This window comes from Antedon mediterranea, chromosome 2 (assembly GCF_964355755.1).
Source record: "Antedon mediterranea chromosome 2, ecAntMedi1.1, whole genome shotgun sequence".
Classification (NCBI taxonomy): Eukaryota; Metazoa; Echinodermata; class Crinoidea; order Comatulida; family Antedonidae; genus Antedon; species Antedon mediterranea.
Genome location: NC_092671.1, coordinates 35,896,555 through 35,911,116, shown reverse-complemented (window position 1 = coordinate 35,911,116; position 14,562 = coordinate 35,896,555). Strand labels below are relative to the sequence as shown.

Genomic DNA, 14,562 nt, shown 5'->3' with positions numbered 1-14,562 from the left:
ATACTCCTGTCAACAATGTATATTGTCTAAACTATCTACACTATCACACTAGTTTCACAAAAACAGTGTGATGTGCCCAAAAATATGGTAGTGATATGCCCAAATATGGTAGTGATATACATCACGTCCATATATGGGTACATCACATTGTTTTTCACATAAAGTTTGATAGTGTAGACAGAGCTTTAGGATTGTTGCCTTTGTCATGATCACTTATCATCATTATCTACTTCATTATCTTCATCTTTAAAATTATCCCATTGCCATTCTTTTATAATTACCGCACTGAAATTATAAATTCTAATTCTACGGTGGAACTATTACCAGCTTTCCTTCTGGGTTGAATACTCTTTACTCCAGTAGCTCATTCTAAAACATCATGTATCATATAATATACGCACATTGAATGGATGATAACAGGTGGTGGTTTAAGGGGCTACTACCACCTGTCATGCCGTGGGATCCATGCCAAAGGCCCTACCCCGCAGGAAACACTTACAAAATACATGTAGAATCGTAGATATTTTGGAAAAAGAAACAGCTATTAGGCATCTGTGAAATATTACTAAAAACGAATTAGAGATATTATACGCTAATATTTTTATTGAATTATTCATTCACGTATCTCATTGGAGATTTATTGCTATTATAAATGTGAATTGAAGAGTATATATTTAGATTTTCAAACCTTTTCATCCATTTAGAGAATGCATTTTCAAACATCACAGTAGCGATATGACAATTTTCATTCCCTAATGCTGACCTTTAGTAATAGTGTAATAGCCGCTAACTAGTTACTGATTGTCATGAAACTGTTAAGTTATCCAGATCCCACTCTGGTGGTTAGAGATTTTAAGCGGTAATGCACATTAATATAATATTTGGTGGATAAGTATATTTAACTAGTTTGTTTAATAGGGGTGTCCATTGGATAGGGATGTTTGTTTGTTTGTTTGTTTTTATTTCAAATCAATACATCCATCATACATAATATACATAAAAACAGTCAAATGAAAAACATTTAATGATGAATTCAGGACAACCCAATTAATCCAAAAAAAATAATTAGTTTCCATTGGGGTCCATGGTGAAACATATATTGCCCTTGTTTATTTCATGAGAAATTTCAAGAAAAATTTCCCTTTACCGTAAACATTGTGTCTCAAAGTGGAATTCTACTGCATAGGATAATGATAATTTCTTGTGGGCTTATTGAGACGTAAATTTGCATAGTGTTTGTCTTATTCATTAAACATCAACTAACTTTCAGTTACCAATTGATAACAAATCAGAGATGTAATATTATTGTTTGTGGATAAACGTTTTGAAAATAAACAGACAGATAGTGCATCGAAAAAGACAAAAGGAGGAAACTGAATGTGACATTTGTAATTTGTTTTTTATGCTTCAAGATTTTAATATGATAAATATATTAATAATCATTTGAAAATGAAACAATGGTGGAACGAACCACAGGAAATGCACATGTCAGAGTAGTCTACTTCTAGTAGGTGGTGTCAGTTGTGATAGCAAGGGAGTTGCCTAAATAACAACTTCCTAAGATTGGATGGATTGCACCCTGGGAATATCGCATATCAATTCTGTTTTTGTTTATTAATACAATATAACTTTTTTGAGCAGGAAATAATAACATTTAAAGTTAAAAAACTGCGTTTGGGATCTGTTTTTGTTTATATACTTTTTTTAGCAGGGAAAAATACATTTTAAAATTTAAAAACCAAAATCTGAATATATTTTGAACATTTTGTGGGTATTAAATGGCATTGATCTACTATATAAAGTTCTGTCTACACTATCAAACTAGTTTGACACAAAAGTGTGATGTCCCCAAATATGGTAGTGATATGATCAAATATGGTAGTGATATGACATCATCATGTCCAAATATGGGCATATCACATAAAGTTTAACTGCAAACAAGGCATAGTGTCTTTACTTTAGTTTGTATAATTTAAGTGGCATATCCTGTTGGAACACTTTAAAATCTCCTAGGCGACATATCAAGGTAAAACACAAAATTGCTGTCTAATTCCTTGCTCTTAACCCCATACGTATCTCTCTCACCACCGCCGAGTGCTTGGGAGTTAGCAGTTCAAACAGGGCCTAGACACAGCAGCCATGGTATATATTATTTGTCTTTCAAACTAGTCGTGACATAGCCAATTCTATGCAATTGTTTCCCTAAAGTGTGAACTGAACTGTTGATTGAAATTTATTTTTTGTAGTGTATTTCATAGCTTTGATGTTAATATTGTTCCAAAAGAACTAAAATCTAATAGAAGAAAAAAAATTAACCAATTATATTGATTATTTGCCCACACATATTGAACATTTCTAACTCTCTTTTTTAGAATGGTGAGCATGCGATCGTAAAGACTATGAAACTTGACGTGGAGAGGGTAAGTTTTTAATTGAATAACTTCAAAACACAAACAAAATATTATCTCCTACTGTAAACTGAATTATAGCATTATATGCAGATCCACACATTCATAAAACACCATAAAATGACATAAAATACCAGCTTAAGTCCAATTCATATTTTAAAAACATTCACCAAAAGTTTAACACCAAAATTGATTGACGTCCATCATCAAACCATTTTCAAAAGATTTTTTCTATCATCTTCATAGCAAACTCCTTTCAATATCTAATTCATATAATAGACAATATTTTATTAATACATTTCAGCAGTATAATAATATAATGGCATGCTATCATATAAAGATATCAGATAAAAGGCAGAATAATTGTTAACATTCATTTGAACAAGAATGAAAGTCATAGTTTAAGAGAGCGGTGATAAAAACCAGTAAAGAATCTATTAAAAATGACGATAAGAATCTTATTATCCAGACCCATGAGAGAATCGCTCCTTGTTTGACCGCAAGGCTTTTAAAAACCGATACATTAATGTTTAGAACTAACGTCACTGATGGAGATTCTAGCATTGTCCTAGATATCGTTTCAACATTATCTCGTCTTATATTCCCACCGGGTATTTTTTTCTTGGCGCATAAAGCTAAATCGACCGGTACATGAAGGTGTACAAAACGTGGCGAATCGGTCGTAATAAATCTATAGGGAGTTCATGGTCCACGTAACAATTACCTACTGCGTGTTTGGATGGATTGTAAACCGAAAGAGTTGTGTTACGCATGTTTTGTTTTAAATCTCAATAGGGTGTGCTATATGTAGGCCTGCAGAATAAGGTCATGATGGTGCCGGTGCACAGGTGCGGACGCTTTGTCACTCAGGAAACGTGTCTTGGTGCCAGGGATCCGTACTGCGGTTGGGATGAAGATGAACAGAAATGTGTCTCAAAGTACCAAGTGTAAGTCAAATATCATAAACAACTTTAAAATCCAGGCTTCAGATAGTGTCAAATGTATATTTTTTATCCAAATATTTATTTTATTATTCGTTAAAAGAATGAAAGTTAAATAATTTGTAATCAATTCTTCCAAGTACTATATAATTTCAAGCCTTGAACTTGAAAGTTTTCATTCAGCAGTGCTCGGTTATGATAGCAATTTAAAAGGGTCATTTCATCACCGGTGTCACCTTGAGCATACCCCGCAGGAAGGGGCTAATTGACCATAATTACCAGGAACGTACTCCTCTCCACGCTTCAATGGTCACTGTTGCATTAATAAAAACATCTTATTTGACAGTTTGAATTGCCTTACCAGTATATTAAAAAAAAACATGAAAAATGAAGATTAATTAAATTAGACTTTGAATAGGTCATTTTATAGTTTTAATAAAGTAAATAAATCCATTGGCTGGCAGCCAATTTGACTATTTTTTTTCAGGTAAATAATTTAATTTTTTTTTAATATTTTTTTTTTTACATTCAATAATTATTTTTTTTAGGGGGACAGTACATCTTTAACCTAATTTTTAAAATGGAAATTCTGTTTAACTTTTGTTGTTTTGCTGTGACGGGCTTCAAAATAATAACATAAGTTTTAAGACTTGCATACATAACACATAACATGCTAACAACAAATCATAAATAAATATTTTTAAAGCAATTGCAACTTACAAGTTATCCTAAACAGCTAATTTTTCACTTAGTTAAGCATGACGTGAGTGTTTTCAAAGAAAGTATAAGTGGAAAAAATAACAAGTTCTAATTAGATTTGGAGTCTACAAGTTGCATCTTTTTGAATGACTTTCCCACGGTATTTTAAAACTAGTAGGTGCCAGACAATAATTTGTACAATGTCAATGTTTCATTGTGATAATCATTTTACCCTTTAATAAAAACTATCATGCATATAATTGTAAAGGCAGATGATAAAAGAGACACAGAAATCCAATAAATATTAGTATGCTGCCAACAAATCATGGTTGGGTGTTAAATCGCTTTCTTAACCTTAGCAAATTCTAAAAACAAGGAAGTTGCGAAAGAAGTTAGGCCTACCACAAGAAAGTGTAACTTTTGCTGCATTTAACGTATTTAAATAATAATAGTTTGCTATGACATTTGCTAAAAACCTGTAAAAAATTGCAGTAGTGTTTTTAGCTCATATATTCCTCATATTCACGCCATCTGATTAAGTTGTCAGCTGTCAGTAATTCTGAATGTATGCAGAATATTATTTTTTATCTTATAAAAGATCTTTCTGGGTAATGCATGGCGTTTGTGTCAGTTATATGAAACATTCAAGTACTACAAAACCAACTTTTGGCATCATTCAAGATCATATTTAATAAATCACCAGCTGTGGTCTTCTAGATAGACATAAAGATCATGCTGGGCCACTCAATTGCTCTGTTTTACATACCACTGGGAGTTCCTCACCTCTGTCCTATAGGTTTATTTTCTTGAAATTATGATCCGATGAATTTTCAAACAACTGCGAATTATACTTCACTGGCTGTTATTAAAATAAGTTGTAATAATAAAGATTCTTTCAAATTAACTAATTTCTGTCACAGCGATGATTAATTGCCAATATTTAGAACTCACTTATTTATTAAGATTGTAGGGTGATAGTCGCATTAGCAAAACACTGGTAATACCACACTGTCTGCAGACAGCAGGTTGACGGAGGCCATTTGGGGTTTAGAGATATTCAGTTCCATTTTTTTTTCTCACATGGTGTTTATTTTTCATTTTTGTCCCAATTGATTGTGGACGTAGATTAAATATTACATTCCAAAATAATCAACTTTCTCTTTTGTTCAATAATTATGATTAAAATATTTGTTTACAGAAAAAATGTTGAAAGATGGATTCAAGACATGTCTTCATGCCCAATACTGACAGGACCAGGTAAGCAAAGTTTTATACTGGTCTTCTGGGTTGACATTCAGTTATGACTCTGGGTTGACACACATGTACTAGTCCACATATATAATAATAAATAATAATAATATGGATTTATATAGCGTACATACCACTCAAGAGTGCTCAAAGCCCATTAAAAAATAAATACAAATTCAATTAACTGGCATCTTGGTAAAAAAAGTTTTTGCTGATTATGCAATTTATAGTAAACTGCTTGGTGTTGTTATAGCTCTACTGTATTTGTTTTGGAAATTAAACCTGATTGGTTGTTTTTTTTACCGTAGTTGATGGAGGTTATTCCAAGTGGTCCGAATGGGCAACCTGTAATAGTCCAAATGGATGGGAGCAGTGCATGTGCAGAACGAGGAAGTGTGATAGTCCGGCTCCAAAATGTGGTGGTATGCCTTGTGTAGATCAGTCCATTGAAGTTGTTAACTGTACAGGTAATTATAAATTTCCATATTTATCAAAACATATGAACATCAGACTTGGCTTAGGCCCTGTCTACACTATCAAACTTTATGTGACAAATGTAATGTGCCCATACATGGACATGATGATGTCATATCACTACCATATTTGGGTACAGTACATCACACTTTTTTTTGTCAAACTAGTTTGATAGTGTAGACAGAGCTTTAGAGTGTAATTTAAGTTATTATTCGGGTATTTTTTCGGTTCTACATTCTTTAAAAAATATTGATATTTGTTTTACTGTACTCTTCTTGTCATTGATATGACATACAGATTCAACATAAATGTAAATATAATTCACTTAATTGTTATCTTATTCATAAGTTAAATATATACAGTATTTCGTATTATTTAAATTTTAAGTTAAATATATACTTTTTTATATCTGTTTTAATATTTTCAAACTTTCTTTTATATTACCGTATCTATTCACTTTTATATAATTATATGTTAATTTCACACGATTTCTGTTAAAATTACTTTTCTTTTTGGTATTCTTTCTTTATTTTCTTATCAATTTTGCCTACCCAGTTCTTGGCTCATGTCTTCAACTAATTAACTTCATCCAGTCTTCTTCTTCAGTAGTTGATGGTGGCCTAAGTGCGTTGGGTTTGCTTTTTACATTTTTTGCAAGTCCTAATTGCTTGCTATACCATTTACGGCAGTTGTGTTTCCTTTCCTCTACGTTTCTCCCCGTTATTACCTGTTCTAAAATGTTTTCCCCTTGTCGTTCGTGTTTTATTTACATCCCTGGTTTGTTCATAGTGATGGTATTGTTTTTTTCCCCCTTTTAATACTAACACTTACTACCTACTGTAGATTTAATAAGGTTACAGCAAACTCCCCAAATTAGAACTTTCAATAATATTAATTTGAAAAATACTAGTTGATACCTGTCCACCAATGAATGGACACTATCTATTTAGTGAGTGATGACCTCTCTGTGACCCAATTGTTAAAGAAATTGGCTAAGAATGACTGACTGAAAAACACATTTTTTGAAAGAAATTTCCTATGGACTAAAGCGGAATTCAAAGACAACCTAGCTCGAAACACAGAGATTATTGGTTGTGTGGTTTAAAAGGAGATAAATTTCGGAATGAGGCTATTATAATATAGATTTTAGCCTTAAAAAAGCCTACATTCTGGAGAGTTGACTGTAGTTTTTAATAGGAATATTAATACATGTTTGTACATATTTATAATTAATTCACATCATGATTTTAATAAACTAAATACAGTAATGCTGTTGTGACCCCTCCCATTGAACCCTTTCACCACCAGACTTCATAACCAATTAATATTTCTTATCCACAGATGCCCATGTTTATTTCGAGGTTACTAATACATTTTTTCTTTATTTTATATATGGCCCATTGCAATATTATAAAGTTATTAAAATGACAGAGGGCGCTATATCAATTTTTAGTATAAACCTTATATTCCTATAATTTCTCAAGTTTAAATAACAAATACATATTTTTAATACATCATTATGTGACACATTAACCCTGTTACCCCACCTCCTTGAATCCTCCCCTGACATAAAACAGACTTTAGGACGATATGATCGTGCCTTTGAGTTAATTATATGTGATAACTGCTGTGATAATTGTTGTAGATTTGTGAATCTATGTTTAACGAATATAGAGTTTAGATTATCCTAATAATAGTAGATTATAACATAGATTTTAACTGATGTTTATTCGAATTATGTCATGTTGTGTATATGCATGCTATGTTGTATGCAACCGTAGATGATAAAATTATTAGTACTATAAAATATGAAATTTTTGAAAATCCTTAGTAGGGATATTTATAACATTAATATTGTTTGAAAAATATTCAGAATAATGTTAAATGTTGACATAAACTTGAAGTAAAGTAATGTATTAGTTCTGAAAAGAAAGTTTCTCACTCCTGAGGACGATCAGAGCAAATTGATCGAAACGTCGAGAAACTCAACAGTTCTTTTCAAAACTAATACACATGGTGTACCGCAAACTTTATATCAACATTTGATTTCTCCATGCAAGCCTTTAAACAATAATGTTAAACACAATTAACAAATGGTATCACCTTACCTTAAAAAAAATGTATATACAGTATTCATCATTTTTGAACTACTTTTTAGGTGCATGGGGAGAATGGGAAGAATGGACCGAGTGTTCAGCAAAGTGCTATGGCGGTTTCAGATCACGTACACGCAAATGCCAGGGTGCAAAAAGATGTGTTGGAAACTCAGTTGAGTGGGAAGAGTGCAATACAGAGCCTTGTCCAGGTAAGCATTTGTTGCCCATTCTACACTAGATATTTTGTTAAGTTTACTAACTTATTAAAGATCTATTGTCCTACAAAAACATGAACAATTTTAATAGGCCATTTTGCAGTTTTAATAAAGTTATTCACTTCTGTAAACAAAAAATAATTATTATTTCACATATAAAAAGAAACGTTTTATTTTAACTATAAACCGTTGTCTGACAGACAATTTAAGAATTGTTTTCTTTAAATTACATTTTTTAGGTAAATAATTTTTTTTTTTTTTATCCAGTTTTTGTCAAAGTGAATAACTATCATGTGACATTAAAATAGCATATTCAAAAACAATTTGGAAAAAAAAACCTATTTTTTTAGGGGGACAATATATCTTTAAGTTTCAGTTTCTTCACTTACTGTATACTTACTGGTATGATGTTGTATAGTATAAATAATGGGGCAAACATAGCAGGAAGAGCAAAAACAAGGCAGAAGAACATTTACATGTTTTAATTACGTTTACAATAAATATGTTAACATTTTTTCTTTAAGATCAACGGAGGACATCCCCTTGGACCTCGTGGACAGTGACAAACATTACCAACACGGGATACTCCTTAAAACGCATGCGATTCATGTGCCGTGCACCCGTACCTGAACAACATCGAATAAACGTCGCAAGAATCAAAGAAAGCGTAAAGACATGTCGATTTGATGACAAGAACTGTTGGGATCAGTCAGGTATAAATGAATTTGATGTAATCATAACAAGTTGGTCCTACTGATGATCCTGGAAAATATAATTCAAGAGAAAAATGTTTTAGTCTCAAAGATTATAGACTTATATAAGTCAAAGATGCTCTCCAGGTGGAATGGCATCCTGAGATGAGTTGTAGTAATTAGTAGTCTTGTTTATTTTTATTTCATTTATATGTAATTTTACTTTCTATGGACCAGAGATTCCGAAATAAAAGATTGAATGAATGAAATTTATTAAACAATATTTTCATAGTTCTATTATTTTTTTCTTTATCCCAGGTACTTTTGGTGGTTGGACAACTTGGTCAGAATGGAAAGAATGTTCCGTCACATGTGGTGAGGGAGTTGAAACAAGACATCGTGGCTGTTTCCCTGGCAGCAGTCGTTGCAAAGGACCAGACTTTGAGACAAGACCTTGCAAAAGATTAGCCTGTCCAGGTAAATTAACAAAGATACTAAATTTTTTATTATTTGGATGTTATTTTATGTTATATAACACCTAAATAAATTCCTGTCATTTGATCAAACGATTGTGGGTCACATGACATGCAATAGTACGTACACACTATTGAACGGCCTTTCAATAGTACTTTTGTACATTGGGAAAATATTTTTTTTATACTTTTGTTTTGATATACAGTGGCACCTATTTTGTACTTCCGCCGTGAAGATTTAATGTTATAACTGGTTTTGCGATTGAAGTTGCAGCAATGGTTATATTTCAAGTCAGCTTTGCCTCATTGATATAAACTTTTCATCATTTACCTCATGCCATTATTTGTACCATTACACTCATAAACATTCATTAATTATGCAATAAAATAAATTTGATGCTTTTTCATTAGACAAACGATAGTATTATTTTTATAATCGTCATAAAATCTCATTATAGTAAATGGTGGTTGGGCTTGTTGGACGCCATGGAGTGAGTGTACAGCTTCAAAACAAAAAGATGGTCTGAAGCATCGTTATCGGCAGTGCACTAATCCTGAACCAGCATCAGGAGGGAAGGAATGTGTAGGCAATTCCACCGAGATTGTCACATGCACAAAAGAAGAATGCATACCAGGTAAATACATCATCAACATCATTGTTTTTAGTGGAATATTTCAATAACTGGATCTAAATTATAGATCGATCTCCCTGATAAGATAAAACTTTCTGTATCTTTAATTACTTAAAGAAAATCTTTATCTATTAGCCATTTTAACAACTTACTTTGTTGTGCTCAATATTTTATCTCTGTCGCTTATTGACTAATTTTATTGTTTATTGTTTTATACAGTATTTCTTTTTATGTATTTTGCATATTTATATTATATTGTAAGGGCCCTCATGAAACAAGCTATTGCTTCTAGTGCGGGCCCCAGTTATTGTCAAATAACTAAATAAATGTGTATGAATGAATGAATGAAGATTTAAAACTCTGTTAATGGACTGGCCATTCTTATTTACAACTAATGCAACTACCACATCAATAGACTTAACTTTTTTGACCACAGTCTTCGTTCAATTAATAAACTAGAAAGCCACTCCGAGAGTGCATACCTCCGCCTACTGTAAAATTCTCCTACATAAGATTTCTCCGGTAAAAATATATATATATTTGTGTGTGTCTTAATGCTGTTTGTGATTTAGGCTAATTTCATTACAAGCATGTGTATATGCGAGTTTGGTGTAGTGGTTATGTAACAAGCCTTTCAATTAACAATTGCTTCAGTTGACTAACAATAGAACAGCAACGTGAAAATCAAACGAGTGAATTTGAAAAGAAATAGGTTTTTTTAAACTATACTCGCATCAAAAAACGTGCACATTAAATCAAATTATGTTTTAAAATTACAAATCACAACTTATAACTCTTGCCTCTTGTTAAAAAATGAATTTTTTTGGACAGGTAGTTCTCGAGAAAATGCAATTTAAGTTTACTTGTTACTTTAAGACTGCTCGCCGGCTTTTGAAAAATTCTGTCCTATCTTTTAACACTAGCAGGTCTGAAAAAGTATACTAAAAAGTGGTCCAGAATTGGGAATGTGGTCCCAAATGGTCCCAATATTTCCTTGACCACATATCTATCTGTCTATTCATTAACAAACAAACAAACAAACACACGCTACCGATTACATATACCTCCTTGGCGGAGGTAGTAAACAACAATAAGAAAAGATTATACGTAATGACCAATATTTAGTTTTTATTTTAGTTTCATGTCTTTTTTATGCACCAGCTTTATTTATAGTTTCTATATGGACTTATAGCTGAAAGAAAATACAATAGTTAAACTTCTTTTATAATATTTACATTTTAGAGGTACGTTATGTCACCTCAGATGGTTTCAAGAATTGGAATAAGTGGACACCGTGTACGAAGGAAGGAAAACGGCACAGAAGTCGGCAGTGTTCAACAAAGACACCATCTGATGGAATGTGCACTGGATGCGCAAAAGAGATCGAGTATTGCCATAATAGTAACAGAGTGTCAAGAGGTAAGGAACACGTCTAAGGGATTTTGGGGTTTTAAGTATTAGCTGGGGTCTAAGTGGGAGAACGGCTATGAGCACTCAACTGGCCAAACCCAGGGGCTCCGGATCTTATGGAAGACCCTAAGCAATGCCCAGAGGAAAAAAGACATTAAAATATCTCAAAAAGGGCTACTTAGGGCCACTTAGGGTTTCTAAACCAAGAGCCTCAAGCCTCTGCGTTACGCCAGTGGCCGTATTTACCAATCGCACTTAGGTGAGATATTTACCTTAAATATTAAGTATTTCACTTAACTCAATAAATATTTTTACCACTGATGAATGAATGAATGAAATGTAAATTCCATTTGTTGTTTCTTTTAGCTTCTGGTGGAATACCATTACAACTGGCATTAGCCATTGAAGCACCAGATGATCCTATAGACGAACCATGCAAGAGTATTACCAGTCTTGAGCTGACCTACCTAATCCTAATCTCGCTCAGTTCCGCACTTATTGGCGCCGTTCTTGCCCTATCTTGCTATTTTTCCTACTTAAAGTGTAAAAACCGAAATCGGAAATCTCCACAGATCACGCAAGATACCGAGTTCGAACCGGACCTCTTTCCCGAGGGAATGGAGACGGTACGCCATTCGATACTGTCACGTGATATTACCAAGAAAGAAAACTTTCGACATTCATTCATATCGCAAGATCAGGATTTTGAAATAAGTTTTAACGCAATGGCTTCAGAAGATACAAACACAGACGAATCATAAGCGACAATTGATTTTTTAAAATAACATTATTTAAGTGTACTTATTGAACAAAATTGGGGCTGATGAGAGATGAATATTATTAGAAAATAACACCACTAACCAATTTGGACACATGTTTAGTAGAAAATAATACAAATTCGTCGCATCAAAATTGAAAATAAATATACATATTTTTATAGTTTTTATTTCAATTATTGGATTTTGTAAACCTCATATTTATATAACGTACTACTTACATGATTAAATTTTAAATAATTACTATGACGTGATAATTTATTACACCAGTATATATGAACCTTGATTGATTGAGAACATTAAAAAATAATTTCAGACAATTTGTATTTAAAAATTACCAGTAAATAAATATTATTTGATGGTTATATCATAATAAATGTATTAAATGTATTTAAAAGTGATTACATGTCTATATCTATATTTTTAAAGAATTAATGGATACGAAATTGCGATAAGGTTTTTGTCCGTGTTAATAAATGTATATTAATGTAAGTCCTTATTATAATCCCTAAACTAGTATTACTTGTAACTGTGTATGAGTATAATGTTCATATTATTTAATATTTAAAACATATTATGCGATAAATAGATCACGACTTTACTAGTATAAATGGTGAATTTTATATTGCCTGAAAATATCTACTGTACAATGATTATTATATTAGATTGTGGATACTAATTTTGTAATAGATTATATCATTAGATTTTAATTTGCAAGTCACTTTAGTTGCGTCTTTTAAAATAGAAGGCTCACTCTGAAATCACATATCAGCAATGGTTCAACCTTTAGCAATAGCTTGGATTTAGATTTACTGAATTAGACTACGGGACTACCTAGCTGTACATTTTACAAGCGCAGATTTTGTTTAAATGACCTCATCTTCTGGGCAACGATCTTGAATCTAAGAATCGGTGGTATGTTTTCACTAGCCAGGAGTGGTTTTTACTGGCCCACTGGACTAGTAGTAATTTGAATCCTGATTTTATTTAATTAAAGCTTAAATTCATAGGTTTTTATTTTTTCTTAATTTAAATAGCATGTCAATATACAAAACAAGGACGAAAACAAAAGAAGCTTTGTCAAATATACAGTAGCAGCTTATATAGTATTATAATTCTGTGTGTAGCTCTCTACAGAATTAAAGAAACACATATTTTTCATTACAGACCACTGTACATTCTTTCACTTGAATTGAGGTGTCACCTGAATTGTCCCCTGAATAGGGGTATCACTTAAATAGAGGTGTCACCTGGATGAATAGGTGTGTCCCCTGAATAGGTGTGTCCTCTGAATAGGTGTGTCCCCTGAATAGGTGTGTCCCCAAGGAGGAGCGGTTCTAGTGTTTGTATTGCCTAACCTATTAAAAATATATATTTGTTTTCAAATAACGTTTTGGGGGAGAGATTATAAATCCAACATGTGACATGTATGGGTTAACGCAACAATGACACTTGTCTTGTTTTTAATATAAAATATCGGTATTTAATTTAGTTACCTAACTAATAGGCCTAAATGTTTATATTTACGTTGCTTTCGTTATGAAATAAAGGCTTAAAAATGCAAGCGACATGTTAAAAAATGTGTACGTTTTCTTAGAGATTTATTAACCAAAGAAAAAAAAAATAGATAAAATTTTATTGTGTAATGAAAATATTGTTCATTTAATAATTTTTGAAAGATATGATATTTTACTTGTTTGTTCCATGGCGCTAATTATGATTGGTTTTATAAGGCCTACAAGAAATTGTCTTATAGAATAATGATTTCGTTGGTTGATATATCTTTTAGAAAACTAAGTTACATGTTTATGTATTTTGTAAATTATTTATTGTGAATACAATGCTATAATAAATTAAAAAGAGTTTTACATTGGCTGTTGTCTTTTTTTTTTGTATTAAGATTGAGAACATTCATATTCATACGTCAGAGCAGGTCAAAACATCTGACTTGATCCCTGACGCATGTAGTAGTTAATAATAGTAAGTCAATAGCATTCATTGCTTTCCAAGAACAGTACACTTTATGAACGTGTGCCACTGTTGTTAAAGTGTAGCTTCAATCATGGATTAAGGAATCATCCATGCTTCAATAAATATTATTTATAAAAATAAATACATATAATAATAAATTTTTAGGGGATTTCCCTTTAAGCCCAAATGCTTTTTTTCAAATCAAATCTATGATTTAGATTATAGATCTACCCAGTACCAAGCATTGTATTTTTCTATTCCTATGGAATACAAACAAAATTGAAGCATTCCGTATAATTAATTAATTAACCGTAGAAAATTGAATAGGATGTCTATTGGACGATATTACGAGTCTACGTGTCTAGCCTATCTGGATAAACCGACATAGGCCTTATCCCCTTCGAGGGGAGAAAATAACCTGAACTTCCCTCCAGGACAGTGGTATAGCCCGCGCACCGTGCCCTCATGTGGGCGACAACGCACATGCATACCTCACCATTCCACGAGACGCCGAATTATTATTATTA

At 32.2% G+C, this 14,562-nt stretch overlaps 1 protein-coding gene across 1 annotated transcript in view; it reads left to right on the top strand.

Annotated features, from left to right (window-relative positions):
* LOC140040905 (semaphorin-5B-like) overlaps window positions 1-13,139 on the top strand; it is an 86,755-nt gene extending 73,616 nt beyond the window's left edge. The window contains exons 16-25 of the mRNA XM_072087175.1: window positions 2,373-2,420; window positions 3,204-3,355; window positions 5,247-5,305; window positions 5,605-5,763; window positions 7,929-8,075; window positions 8,606-8,794; window positions 9,092-9,250; window positions 9,705-9,881; window positions 11,121-11,297; window positions 11,655-13,139. Coding sequence (XP_071943276.1) covers window positions 2,373-2,420; window positions 3,204-3,355; window positions 5,247-5,305; window positions 5,605-5,763; window positions 7,929-8,075; window positions 8,606-8,794; window positions 9,092-9,250; window positions 9,705-9,881; window positions 11,121-11,297; window positions 11,655-12,049 — 1,662 coding nt within the window. The 3' untranslated portion in view covers window positions 12,050-13,139. The remainder of the gene's footprint in view (window positions 1-2,372; window positions 2,421-3,203; window positions 3,356-5,246; window positions 5,306-5,604; window positions 5,764-7,928; window positions 8,076-8,605; window positions 8,795-9,091; window positions 9,251-9,704; window positions 9,882-11,120; window positions 11,298-11,654) is intronic.
* Window positions 13,140-14,562: the final 1,423 nt, after the last annotated feature.